We start from the raw sequence: 14,404 nt of genomic DNA on the forward strand, positions 1-14,404 counted from the left end.
CGCGCGTAAGCATTTCATTGCTTTCGCCCAGGCGAAAGCTGCCCGTTTGTCCTTACGTTTCAAAACCGTTTAAATTGCTTCGATAATATATACTTATGGCGAGATCTCGAAAAGGGTAAATGATTTTGCGTAGCCATCCATTCAAAATAACAAGAAAACGCATCCCTGCAAGGTTTCTCGAGTGAATTCCACATTATCTGCATTTTTTACTAATACATGCGGCTTCCTGCCGAAGCGGGAACTTGTGCCCAACATTATTTTGTCATCTGCCAGTAATGTACATATGCCAACGGAAACGTGGCTGCATGGCGATATTAGCGACGCCAAAGCTTTTGTAGATTTGCCTAAACTTGTGGCTGGGAATGAACAACTGCCTTCATTAGTATTCCATATCGATTCAGATATTAAAATTCTGTTAGTAGTTTGGCGCGCTGCACCGCGAGCTGTACTATTAGGCGTGTTGTATGGGCCGCCTCAAAACAACCCGGACTTTCCGCGCAATTTTAACAATATTGTAAGCATCCCTAAGGAAACACATCGGAATGCACACATCGCTATGTTTGGTGATTTTAATTATCCCACTATCGACTGACGTAACTTCTTAACTTGACCAAGCCACCGAGAAGCAAGCAATTTTATGGATGTGTGTCTTCAATTTAACCTCTCGCTGCTAGTAACTAAACCAACGCATGTTACGCAGAAGGCTGCAGACGTTTTAGATTTTATAATAACGAACAGTCCCGACAGCATGTCATCCATAACACATCTCTGGCAAGTACCCATGCGTTACTGGGTACCCATGGCACCCAGTCACACATCTCTGGCAAGGTTACCCATGCGTCTTTTCACTTCGTTCCTCTAACACGTGAACTCTATGAGAACACCGTTTGTCTTTACGGCATGGCCAATTACGAAGCAATTAATAATGAGCTAACCAGTTTCTTTCTTATATTCAAAACAGCTTTTCCATACCTTTCTGTAAATGAATATTGGTTGCTCTTCAAGATCAAAGTACGTAAATTATTGAGAAATATATACTCCATGCAGCTTTCGTGCTAATAAAAAGACAAGGCATTGTTCAATCAAACGCGGAGACAACTCGACAATGAGAAAAAAACTATTTGCGGGCTGCAAAACTGCGACAGAGCCAAAGTGCGTGTTACAAACCATATTCAGCAGAAACCACATATCTCGCTGCAATACGGAACGCTAAGTACAACTTTTTCATAGTGACCTTCCTCACCTATTAACACGTAATCCGCCACAGTTGTGGCGTGCAGTGAACGCGGAACGCAAACATTCACTTACGCTTGGTGACGAACAGGATGAAGTTGTAAGTAACGCAGAAAGCGCAAACGCATTTAAGATTGCTTTTTCAAGTGTATTCACCAATAAGTGTGACATGCTTTCTCTTTACAAAGAACTATCTCAACATATGCCCGAGATTGCATATTACAGAATTGGTACATTATCTCCGATTGAACATCTCAACATCACATCGTCAGCTGGTCTCGATGAAATTAAGTTAAAATTTTTAGTAAATACAAAGAACATTTATGCAAACTGCGTGTGTCTTGTGTTCTTAGTCCCATTTGACAGGTCACATACCTGATGGTTGGAAAGTGGGGAAGGGCATTCCCATCCATAAATCAGATAATAAACAGTCACCGTTGAACTATCGTCCAATATCCCTGATACGTATTGAAGCGGTCTGCGCTGGATGCATGAATGAAGACGAAGAAATGTGCTAGTGGAAAAATGAAGATAAAGGGGTTAGAATGAAGTGGCGGACGACACCCGTCTGACTGAGAACATGTACCTTCTACTGCCGTTCTAATAAGGAACGCTAGATATTGGCGAAGCTGATTTGATAGCTTTCGAAGACCAGAGGTACGGGTGGCGTTTTTCGTCGACCAGGCTTCATCGGAGTCTATTGTTTTCACTCGATACCAAGTGCACGGTGAGCCAGCGACGGACCTTCCTCTCCAAATTAGTTCTACCGCGCTGATCAATGTGGGATGCAACAAGCTGCAATCAGTTGCCAAGCCCTGCTGCAAACTTGATCAGCGACAGTGATTCTACAACTTCAGACACTGAGCGAACCCGTTGTGGCACCAATACGACCTTGCACCCTCAAAGGGGAACCTCCTGCTGGGAAAGTGAGCCTAGACTTGGCTGGTATAGAACAATTGCAAAGGCACATTATATAACAGAATCAAATAATGAGAACTGGGGTCCACGTGCTTAATTGCAGAAATCAGCACGACGTGTTGTTGAACAAGATGTTTTTAAAAGAAACTCGTGCATTTCGCACTTCTGGCTGTGGTTTTTTGGCGTACGCCTATGACAAAAATATGTGGCGCTCCGTCGACACAAAAATTTTGAGTATGCGCTGCTGTTCGGGAGCTATAGCGAAAAAATGGTGTGATGTGCAACTCATTGATGATGGACCAACATGGTGCGAAGTATGGAAAAGGAACTTTTAGCGGCTTTCGAAGGCACTGCAGCAAAAAGCTGGGATACTGCACGACGGTTCAGATATATATGTGGCTCTCTGCTTGCGTACTGTCTTGAAAAGCGTATCCTAATATATTCTGCAGAACCGAAGCTTTCTTCTCCTGCTGTTGTAGCATTGATAACGCAAGTGTTGTGTATGGAGATTCGTAGTCATGTCCAGCTCAATGTTCCGAGAACATTTGATGACCTTCTGAACTTTCTAGCGCCCTCACTGCCACGAATTACATTGAGAAGACAGTCAGGTGGTACAACAGAGTAACCTTATTCGCGTAAGCGGAGTGAACATCTTCAGTCGGGGCCATCATCTGAAACAAACCACTGGGAAGCATCAGTCATAGCTATGATGATGGTGAAGAACCAAATAACGCAGTTAAGGACAAAAAACTTCTACATCATCTGACTACTGTGGATCACAAGTGCCGCTGTGAGGCAGTGCATTTTGTATTGTCAAGCTTACTGTATGCCCCATTAGGGTAGATGGCATTGCAGGGAATGCTCTCGTTGACAGTGGGGCTTCGGTATCAATTATCGACAAGACTTGAGTAGATGCCGGTCATCTGCGTGCTGGTAGAAGATTCCTTGGCCAAGCCTGCGATGTGTCGGTGACTATGCAAAGGGATTGGGTAACCCTGGCAATTGAATTCCATTGACATTCTATTGCCAGCGACGTATCTGCAATTCCCAATGTCACCCATTATTTCCTGTGCAATGCCATGTATCACTTCTTTGTATCGTCGCCTACAGCTGCGTACGCACTCACTGCGTGCAGGCAACCGTTTAACGTGAGGCCTGTAATTCGTCTTGCAATATCCGCCCCCTCCTCGGTAGGGGTTGAAATAATAAAAATGTTTGATCCTGGCTTTAATCTCAGCAGAGTGCATTCCATTTTCATTCACTTTTCCTTGGCAGGCGTTCATAACTACTTCTGCGATCTGGGGCGTTTAGAGGTCCCCGATAGGGAGACTTTGGTGAGGGCGCACGAACACTTTAAAGTCGTCCTGAGGCAGTGGTGGAAGCCACCTTGTCTTTGATTTCTTTTTCTTCGCTGGTTGTACTGGGGGCTTGGATGATGGAGCCGATGATTCGTAGCCACCCTCGTGGAAAGTGGCCTTTTTGCCCGCTCGTGCGAGCGCATACTTTTGGCGCACGGTCAAAAGCGTTTGCCAATCTCCGTCGTCGTCTTGGCGTCCATGGGGTACGCCAGTTTCTTCGGTACTCTGGAGGACGATGCAATCCTCATTAATGGTTTCTTGGTATTCCATCTCATCTCGGTCCAAGTCCGAGGAGGTGAGTTGCGCGTTGGGTGTTTTCTCTGGGCCTACTGCCTCGTTAACGTTGTCGTCGGCGTTCTCGGCGCTTCCGTAGCTATAGTCGGCGTAAGCGTCGCCATCTGTCGCGGCCGCCCACACGAAGCCATGAGCCGTCGGCGCTTATAGACTCTGTACTTGTAACAGATCGCTTTCGAGATAAGGCTGCAACGGCCGGGCTCAGCCGCATCATAAGCAGCTGCCGACAATTCCGCAAGACATGTCGACAGATAAATAAACTCGTACCTTAGCGCAATCAGCGTCACAGACACAAGAAAGGTGGACAAAGACAAGCGCTTCTCTTTGTCCACCCTTCTTCTGTCTGTGGTTTTTATTGCGCTATGTGACTAGTTCAGTTATGTAAAACCAACTAGCTCAGCAATCAACTCTTCTAGAACGTTAATAAACGGCTACGGAATTAAAGGACACACATAATATGGGACACCAGCTGCTGGTTTTTGCAGGGCCTGTTGGATATATTAGCATCGAGATCAAGGGGGCACTTAACATCGGAAATCTAGATAGGAACATTTTATTACAGCAAGACATCCTTCTGTTAGGTGAGCGCTTTTCTTTGACGTTGCTGCGTAAATAATTAATATTCGAATTCTACCGAAAATAGTGTAACGCATATTCCTGAGTATTCTTTACAGTTACTAGGTTCATTTAAGAAATGGCTGTATAAGTTACTCTCGTCATTGCATACTGACACTACCCCCCCCCGGTTCAAAGAAGCACATACAAAAAGAAACAATAAGGGAGATGCGCGCCCCTGAAATATTCGTTGAGGTGCGAATTCTTGAATTTTAGCGCCGGGTATGAGATGGTGCAGCACTGTGTGTGAGGCAGCCCCTGAACAAGGCTTCCCGCAGTTACGTGGGTAAGTTGTCGACGAATAGACCCAGTCTGTATACGATGAACATCTGCAGGATCAAGAGAAATTTTAAAAAAAATATTACGGGCAAGCCAGCACACTTTTTTTGTAAAACTGTTAGGCGAAGACTTAATATTGTTTGCAACAATTGTTCAAAACGTTATCTCAAAATCCACATAACCCGTCAAATTTTAATTGATGTGCAAGTACGTGCGAGTCACTGTTCATATGCTTCTACGGCAGATATTTTCTGTCAATTGGCTCGTTGTGAAAGAACGCGTGACAGTTCACGTTATTCAGCGCATTTTGCAGCATAGTGATCACATTCCTTCCAGGCAAGACGCTGTGATTCCCGGCAAAATTTCGAACCGCACATACCCAAGCCTTCCATGTGATTCAACGAATGGACTAACTAACCGAATTTCTCAGGCTAATATGCCTGTAAACAAAGATTTACAACTTATACACTTGATAGCTCTCGGTTTGTAATTTGAATATACGAGAAAACATAATAGTGTTACGCGATAACTAAACCAAAACTCTTTTCCAGCATTTCTACAATGCATAGACCAGAGACGGCGTCCGCCATTTGCTCAGGCCGGCGCGTAAGTATATCAGAGTGCACAGAAAGGCGCCTCTGCTTCCTTCAAACACGTCCAGATGGCACGCGCGTCGGCCGCATCGCACCGCATCGCGGTCCCTGCAAAAGGCCGCGTCTCTATCATAGAGACCGGCTTCATGCATAGCGTTCGCCGGGAGTGTTTCCCGGTAAAAATTACGATTACATACGCTGCAGTTGCTGGGAAGTGTGAGAAGCAATCAGATATTTTTGAATGCTATCGCGTTCCACGCTTGAACGCCAAGCTTGAGCGTCCTCCAAATTTTTCCGCCCACCTTACCCGCCTGCCGAGGAGGCTTTCGCCGCTTTTCGCTTGCCCGCTCGTCCGCTTTGACCGCTCCGCCTTCGCTGATAGCGTGCCTTTACTGGGAACAAGTTTCTAGTGCTTTCTCTGCCCCCCCCCCCCCTCCACCACACGAACACATTATGATAAGGCTTCTGCTGCGGCTTGTCCTGCCGCTCTCCGCAAAGCTGTCTGCTGAGCGCTATGTTGTGTGATTCCAGCCGCGCTCGTAGTTCCACGATCCGATTCTTCAACAGTGTTAACCCGTGTCGCTGTACGTTCCTGTTGATACTGATGATAGTCATGTTTTATTGGCATCCCCTTCGAAAGTGGTGGTGACAAATAGACACATTGGCTGCTTGAGTTAACGAGGTGCAGCACATGCAGCATGCAAATGCTCTATGCAACTGCTACATGCCAGGACACCTAGTGCAATATAACGGGTAACTGCAATCTAATGTTTCTACGTATGGATGATATGCGGCGCGATGTCACATGGCGTTCAAATAGTACGATACGATTTTAATGATGAGGATGATAATACTATGTCATTCCCTTTCAAACAGGACGGTGACAAACAGTAATCTAGTCGGCTGGAAATAATCGCGTGCATCATACATGTTTTATATTTCATCAACATTTGTTCATCTCCGCTATTTTCTTTTTATTCCTCAAGACATTTCTGGCTACCTTGTACCGCCACCTATGCAACTGCTACATGGCATGCCACCTGGTGTAATAATATGCAACTACAATGAGCACGTCACACCTATAGATGCTACTCGGTGCGCATCTCACATCGCGAGGCAAGTGGCACATTAGGGAGCTAATGTTGATTATTTATTGGCTATCCTTTTGCAACATGGCGTGACAGTCAACTAGAGTGTTTCATATGAGAAGTGGTAGGATACGATGCTAATGATTGTTACGATGCTGATTTATTGACATCATCTTTGAAACGAGTCGGTGACATAGTCACTTAGCCAGCTGGTTTAATGACGTACACACAATATACTTTCTAGCATTCTTGAATACATATACTTAAACATCTTTCTTCCTCAAATCTTTAACTGCCTTAAACCGCTGCCAGTGCATCTGGTACACGACGTTGTTTGGCATAATAATATGCAACTACAGAGCAAAATGTCTACGTATCGACGCCACGCGGCGCGCATGTCACATCACGTGGCTCCTCGGACGCTAGGACGCCTTTAGAGGAAATTTATCGGTTACATTCTAGCAACCGCTGACGTGGCTCAGTAGTTGAGTAGTTGCTTCCCGCACAGCGGGCGAGTGTTGGATCCCGGCGGGAACTGGGTATTTTTTTCTCAGTCGCTGGGATAGCGGCGACGGACACCGGCAGCGGCGGTGGTGGCGGCGGACACCATCGCCAACCGAAATGCTATTGGAATGAGGCCAGAACAGCTTACACTGTAAATGTGTACAATTATTGCATTCTACGGGGAAAACGTAAATAGCTCTACTTTGGAGATTATAAAAGAACTACAGAACAAGGTAATGACCGCGCTGAAAACGATGAAACGTTATGCGTAACGTTAAGAGAGATGAAGAGAACGGCGTGGATCAAAGACTTAGGTAGAATGTTTTTGATGGCTAGTAGGTTCATGCTTGAAGCAAGGTTAAAACTGTGCGAAAGAAAAACGACAAGTGAAGGGTACACACGACACACCACGATGTGCAATATGTTCGTTTCGCTTGGGGTCGTTTTTTTTTTTCTTCGTGCATTTGTGAAGGGACGCGCAATTAGCAGGGGTGAAGAAATAAAGAACTGTGCAGGCGCAAGTTAAAATTACCTAGCGCGAAACAGCTGTAATTGGAGATCGCTGGAAGAAGCCTTTCAGCTACAGTGAACACAAGAAATAGGCTGCCGTTGTTGCTCATGAAGAATCTGCTGATGTATCCGCCACAGTGCCTTACTTGCCATCTGGTTGCGCTGCTGAGCACGACGTGACGGATTCAATTCTCTCCCATGAAAATCTCAGTAGAAATGAGTTTGTCATCGTACGATTTTCACAAGATCCTGCCAACGACAGTCACATTTTGGTGGAGGTGCATTTTCGAAAGAAGCTTGCGTCATAGACAGCCTGATAGACAGCGTCATAGATAGCTTGCGTCATGGACAGAAGCTTGCGTCAGGGACGTCATAGCCATCAGAAAGAAGCTCTGCGACAGAGACATTAGCTCTTGCCGGATGCATAAAATTATCCAGCAGTCCCACCATACGGCATTCCCCATAAACAACTGTCCACATTTGGGATACCCAATTTATCTAAATGTGCTGACAGCTGGGATACTGCCGACAGTTCGGAAAAGGCTCATGTTTCAGAGCGCTGGTCTTGGGCTCCCCTTCCTACGGCGAGCGTCGGCATTCTGTCTCCGCGCAACGAAGCGAAGGATGAAAGTGAATCAGGCGCGTCCACCTGCTCTGCCCGGACGGAGAGCGCAAGAGCTACAGGCGCGGAGCACAGCGCCATATCAAAGACGCGACGAGGAAAGCGGAGAGGAGGGTGCAGCAGAACAATTAGGCGGAAAGTGGAGGAGGGTATGGCGATAGCACGGAAAGAAAAGCCTAGAGCGGCGACGACGGCTTCGAGATGGCGCCAGGGTAGGGGGGATTGTCTGGGAGGTCTGTGGACAGCGGCTGTTGCGAATCACGCCCACGCGTCACAAACGCGCTGGCTCTCGCAATCTCCAGATTAGCGAGGCGGTGGCGCCACACTCCGCTCGTTTTGCGACGTGTCACACGAGAGATATTGTCCGCGCCAGCCAATATATCGCGCAATGAAAACACCTATAGATTTACGCTGAAATTTCGCCTTAAGAGGAAGCTTTAGCTTGGGTGCTCCTATCTAAATACATGCAAAAGTAGAATTCGTTTTTCTCTGCAACCACTGCACCAAATTTTACGAGGTTTGTTGCATCTAGTGGCTGCTGGTTTCGCACTCTTGAGTTAAGTCCTTAAATTTTGTTAAAAGTTCGCAAAATCAAAAATTTAGAAAGCGAAACTGTCAAGTTTACAACTCTCTAACTCAGCAATGAAAACATGATAATACAATTCTGTAAATGGCATCTAATGCTGAATCTCACTCAGCCAAAGTGGCATGTTACACATGACTATAAGAATTTTAGTAATATGGAAATACAGCTTTTGCACAACCCTTGTAACCAATTTAACAAATTCAGAAAGGATTTAAAATGACATATATAATTTGTTCGCTTTGAATGGTCTAATGGATACCGTTTACAGAATTGCGATAACTGTTCTGGATGCAGAGCTACGAATTTCTAAGCCTTGTGCTTCTATCTTTTTCAAGCGGTCGAATATTTGAAAACCTTTTTAACAAAATTCAAGCACTAAATCGAAACTCGGCCTTCCAACAGTCACTAGAATTTAAAATTCTCTCTCAAACACAACTAATTTCATTCAAATCGGCCCAGCGGTTATCTCAGGAAAACGTTTTTGCGTTTTACAGGTATTTGAATAGGCCGCGACGGAGCTGGACCCGAGCTAAAGCTTCCTGTTAAGGTGTATCGTAATCGTCGGTGATATTGCATATCCTCAGTGTACTGGAGCGCAATATCGTGCCTGGAAGTCAACCAGTGCGCATGTGCAACACGCCCCCTACTTATCGCCGCGCTCCTTATATACCCGGCTGCGTTTCGGAATAAAGTGCTTTTTGTTACCTGCTACTCGTCTGGCTTACATGGTGTCAGAAGTGGGCACGGCAGTTAGTTCCGGCCCGTGCGGCAAGTCTTGCCATAGGATGCCAGCTTAACAGCAGTATTGATTCCCATGAACGAGACAAGGACTCATCCGGAACGAGAACCACAAGCCACAACGATGACTTCGACTCTGCTACCACCGCCCAAGCCGTTCGACGTTACTGGCGACATTTTCCACAACTGGAACATCTGGAAAAGTGAGTTCGAACTATTTGCAACAGCGACAAGGCTGAATCTGCAGCCCCAGGATGTTCAGACCGCTACATTTTTAATGACTATCGGTGAAGATGCAAGGCGTGTATTCCGTACCTTCAAGTTTGAAAACGATGAGCAGAAGAATGATCGGAAAGTATTAATGCAGAAGTTCGAAGAACATTACAGACCACTTACAAATCTCACCTACAACGAGTTTCGGTTTGGTTCCAGGAACCAGCGCGAGGGCGAGTCATTTAACGAATGGCTCACAGAACTGAAGACTCTAGCTGCGCACTGTGAATTTGGCGAGATTGAAGATAGACTTCTACGCAGTAGAATAATCCTTGGAATAAGAGACAAAGAACTGCAGCAGAGACTTATTTCTGAAAATCCGAACTACGCAAGAACGGTTGAGATGTGCCGTGCTAAAGAACAGAGCAAAGAACAGGTCGCTGAAATCCGAGGCAGCCAGGGCGGCAGCACTTCTTTTGAATCGGAAATCAACATTGACGCTGTAAAAGCAAAGACTGCCACCTGCCCGAAATGTGGCTTACAACATCAAAAAGCGGCAAGATGCCCAGCAATAGGGAGGTATTGCAAAAATTGTAATGGCCGAAACCATTTTGCTAGCGTATGCCGCACAAGAAGCTCGAAAACACGGCCAGAAAGACGGCACGTGCGACAGGTGGAAATAACTAGTGACGAAGATGGGGCTGGCGACGAGACATACTTCCTTCAAGCGCTGGAAGTTCAAGCGGTCGCGAGTGACGAGCATTGGGTGTCAGTGTTAAATGTGGCTGGTATCATGACCAAATGTAAGATAGACACAGGGGCGAACTGTTGTGTTATGCCAGAAACGCTCTTTCGAAAGTTGTCCGCGGCGCCTGCGCAGAACTGTTACGCAACCCTGCGTACGTTTTTCGGCCACACAGAACAAGCAATCGGAAAGATAAACCTGCTCGTGTCTAATAAGGCTCGAAGTACCGAGGTTACGTTTTTTGTTGTCCTCCAAGATGTACCAGTTACATTAAGCGGACACGTCGCTGAGAAACTGGGCCTGATAAAACGCATAGATGCCGTCAACGAAGTGTCTGAGATCCCCATATCTGGCTTTGAAGACGTCTTCCAGGGTCTAGGACAACTTGAGGGCATCGCCTATCGCCTGCAGCTGAAACCCGATGTACGACCAACCATAAAACCAGCGAGGAGAATTCCCGTCGCCCTCCAAGAGCCCGTGAAAGCGAAGCTCGATGAGATGGAACGCGATGGCGTCATTGCAAAGATGACAGAGCCTTGCTCGTGGTCTAGCTACATGGTCGTAGTACTGAAAAAGGATAAGATACGCATATGCTTGGATCCTTCCGACTTAAACAAGGCGATTTTGCGGGAGCATTACCATATGCCTACATTGGAAGACGTACTGCCGCGGCTGCAAGGAGCCAAATATTTTTCTACCCTCGATGCCGCGTCAGGGTTCTGGCAAATAACCCTCGACGAAGAAAGTTCGCGCGTTTGCACCATGAGCACGACGTTCGGAAGGTACAGATTTCTGCGCATGCCATTCGGCATCACATCAGCACCAGAGGTTTTTCAACGCGCCATGCACGAGGTCGTTGGAAGCTTGGCTGGCGTAGCTGTCGTAATGGACGATATATTGGTCTGGGGAAAGACAAGGCAGGAGCACGACAACAACCTCACCGCCTTGCTTGAACGCTGTAGGGAACGTAATCTAAAGCTCAATAAAAAGAAGTGCCAATTTTTGCAGACTAGTGTACGTTACATGGGCCACCTCCTCACCGCTGAAGGACTGTCACTGGACCCAGACAGAGTTCACGACATCATGCAAGTTCCACCGCCGAAGAACTGTAAGGAGCTTCAAGTGTTCCTTGGAATGATAAACTTTGTGTCTCGGTTCATCCCAAACCTGTCAGTCGCATCTGCACCTATTCGGGAGCTACTTAAGAAGGACGTCGCTTGGACGTGGACAGAAGTACAGGAAAACAGTTTCCAAAAGTTACGAGCTAGTCTTGCCACAGCACCAGTCCTAGCATACTTTGACCAGTCTAAGCCAGTGAAACTGTCCGTGGATGCGAGCCAGTACGGTGTCGGAGCAGTCATCTTGCAAGATGACCACCCCATTGCATATTCGTCCCGCTCCTTAACTGCCACACAACAGCGGTATGCCCAAATTGAAAAGGAAACCCTAGCCATAGTTCATGGCTGCATGAAATTCAAGGACTACATACTCGGTCAACCACTAGTCACGGTAGAATCAGACCACCGCCCCCTGGAATCGATCTTCAAGAAACCACTTTGCGATTGCCCTCTTCGCCTTCAACGCATGCGCCTCACGCTTCAAAGATTCCCTATCAGCGTGATATACAAACCAGGAAAGGAACTGTCTTTGGCCGACGCACTTTCACGCTTTCCTTGCAAAACAGAGCTGGTGGATGAAACAGAGCACTTTCAAGTCAATGTTGTTTCTTCGTTACCTGTTTCAGATCAACAGCTGCTCAGTATCAGAACGGAGACTGATAAGGACGCCCTCATGAACGAACTCTGCCGTTACGCGAGTACAGAGTGGCCCGAAAGCAAGCAGCAGCTCCCGGATGCCTTAAAGCCATACTGGAGCTACCGTGATGAGCTACACGTCGAGGATGGGCTGCTTCTCAGAAGCAACAAGCTTGTAATTCCTCCATCAAAACGCAAGGAAGTTCTCGGCCTGCTCCACGCTGCACATTGCGGCGAAGACAAAATGAAGGCGAGAGCAAGACAGGTAATGTACTGGCCAAACATGAACGCCAACATTTCTGATGTAGTGAAGTCATGCGCTGTTTGCGACAAGTACAAAAAAAGAAATGCAAGGCTGCCCATGCTGAGCCACGAACTACCGAGTTTGCCATGGCAGGTTGTCGGGGTCGATCTTTTTCACCACGAAGGCAATGATTACCTCATAGTGGTAGATTCTTGTTCGTTTTTCTTCGAGGTTCGCAAGCTTAGCCGGACTACCGCTGCTGCTGTGATCAACGCATGTGCAGAAATCTTCGCGACACATGGCATTCCCGTCAAACTGTGCACTGACAACGGCCCTCCTTTCAACAGTGCAACATTTCAAGCATTCACAGGTCATTTTAATATCAGCCACACCACTTCTAGCCCGTACCATCCGCGCGCCAACGGCTTGGCAGAGCGTGCCGTTCAGGAAGCTAAACATCTGCTAAACAAATGCCTGTTTTCCACCCTTGAATTTTACAGTGCGTTGTTGGAGTGGCGGAATACTCCGAGGGACGAACAGTTGCAGTCGCCAGCTCAAAGGCTCATGGGACGTCACACCAGAAGCCAACTCCCGGTTCTCAACTGTCACCTGGAGCCCAAGACGATACCCACGGGAGCAGTTCGTCAGCGACTACAAGAAATACGACATAAACAGCGTTCCTACTACAACAGAACGACACGGGCTTTGCCAGACCTTCGTAGCGGAAACAGAGTGTCCGTATACGACACGCTAAGCAGAACGTGGGCCCCGGCCATGGTAATTGGTCCTGCAGGGCCACCGCGATCCTACTTAGTGGCTACAGACAGTGGACAGCAGTTACGCCGTACGAGAGAGCATCTCAGGGCCACACATGCTGCTCAGCCTGCTGAATCACAAGCAGAAACCCGAAAACAGGCTATGCCAAGTACCCCAGCAGATGCAATTCAAGCCCCACTTCGAAGAAGTGAACGGGTACGCCAAGTGCCGCAACGTTATCCACTTCCTGAACGTAAATAGCAAAGCAATCCTTGTTTGGAAATGAAAATGTTCATCAATGTTCCTTTTTTTTTTCTTTCTCTTCTTTTCTTTTCCAAGGAGGGGAAGATGTACTGGAGCGCAATATCGTGCCTGGAAGTCAACCAGTGCGCATGTGCAACACGCCCCCTACTTATCGCCGCGCTCCTTATATACCCGGCTGCGTTTCGGAATAAAGTGCTTTTTGTTACCTGCTACTCGTCTGGCTTACACTCAGTTATTTTTTCGTTTAACCAAGACACTCACACACATGCGGAAATGCACCCATGGATATAGCTGGATTAAGACAGAGAAAAATAACTCATTCGAAAGTTAAGGCTATGGCTCCCTACTTCTTTTTTTTGTGCTTGAATTGTTTTTGGTGGTGGCTTCAGAATTCGGCAAAAAAGGAGCTTATATGCCTATTACATCGCTGCAGTGGACAGAGTAAGAATGATTCACTTCATTTGCTTATAGAATATATCACATGTTTTCTTTGCTAAATTTGTATGTCGCTTAAGATATCACTTTGTCCGAGTGTATTTTCAAGCTGCATTAGTGTATTTTTAGTTATTTGAGAATAGGGGAATCCAGCATTGATGTTTGAAGTCTAATTGGGAAGTTCCTCGTATGATATGAAGCACGTTACGTAGGCTATTGTCACAGTATTTGTGGTTACTCACCTCAACAAAAAGCACAATTATCCATTCTGTAGCAATTATCGTCAGTGCTGCAATCTGAAAATAAAAACCAAGGAATAGAGGCATGTGTTCCTAGCGATAATCCATATTTTGTGTAGCCTAAGTTTACTAGGTAGCCTTTCTTATGCCTCACACAAGTTGTTGTATTTAACAACCTGAACATATCGTTTAAATATTGAAGCACATAATTGCTCACTTTTTTTTTCTATAAGCGTTTTACCCCGTTTGACACACTGTTGCAAAGTTATAGATAGGGGCAAACTGCGTCTAGATATAATCGAAGCTTCAAGAATCTTGCCGCTGATTCTGGAGTGAGATTGACTTCCCCAATCAGAATGCGAAATAGAGATGAACGGTGGCCCAGCGTGGGCATCAAGGCGAACTTCCCCAGCGAT

At 46.5% G+C, this 14,404-nt stretch overlaps 1 protein-coding gene across 1 annotated transcript in view; it reads right to left on the reverse strand.

The window, feature by feature from the left end:
* Window positions 1-4,340: 4,340 nt before the first annotated feature.
* Window positions 4,341-14,404, reverse strand: part of LOC135917059 (uncharacterized) — an 89,381-nt gene continuing 79,317 nt past the window's right edge. The window contains exons 12-13 of the mRNA XM_065450552.1: window positions 13,992-14,045; window positions 4,341-4,747 (exon numbers count right to left, since the gene is read on the reverse strand). Coding sequence (XP_065306624.1) covers window positions 4,697-4,747; window positions 13,992-14,045 — 105 coding nt within the window. The 3' untranslated portion in view covers window positions 4,341-4,696. The remainder of the gene's footprint in view (window positions 4,748-13,991; window positions 14,046-14,404) is intronic.

The sequence above is a fragment of the Dermacentor albipictus genome, chromosome 10, assembly GCF_038994185.2.
Source record: "Dermacentor albipictus isolate Rhodes 1998 colony chromosome 10, USDA_Dalb.pri_finalv2, whole genome shotgun sequence".
Taxonomy (NCBI): Eukaryota; Metazoa; Arthropoda; class Arachnida; order Ixodida; family Ixodidae; genus Dermacentor; species Dermacentor albipictus.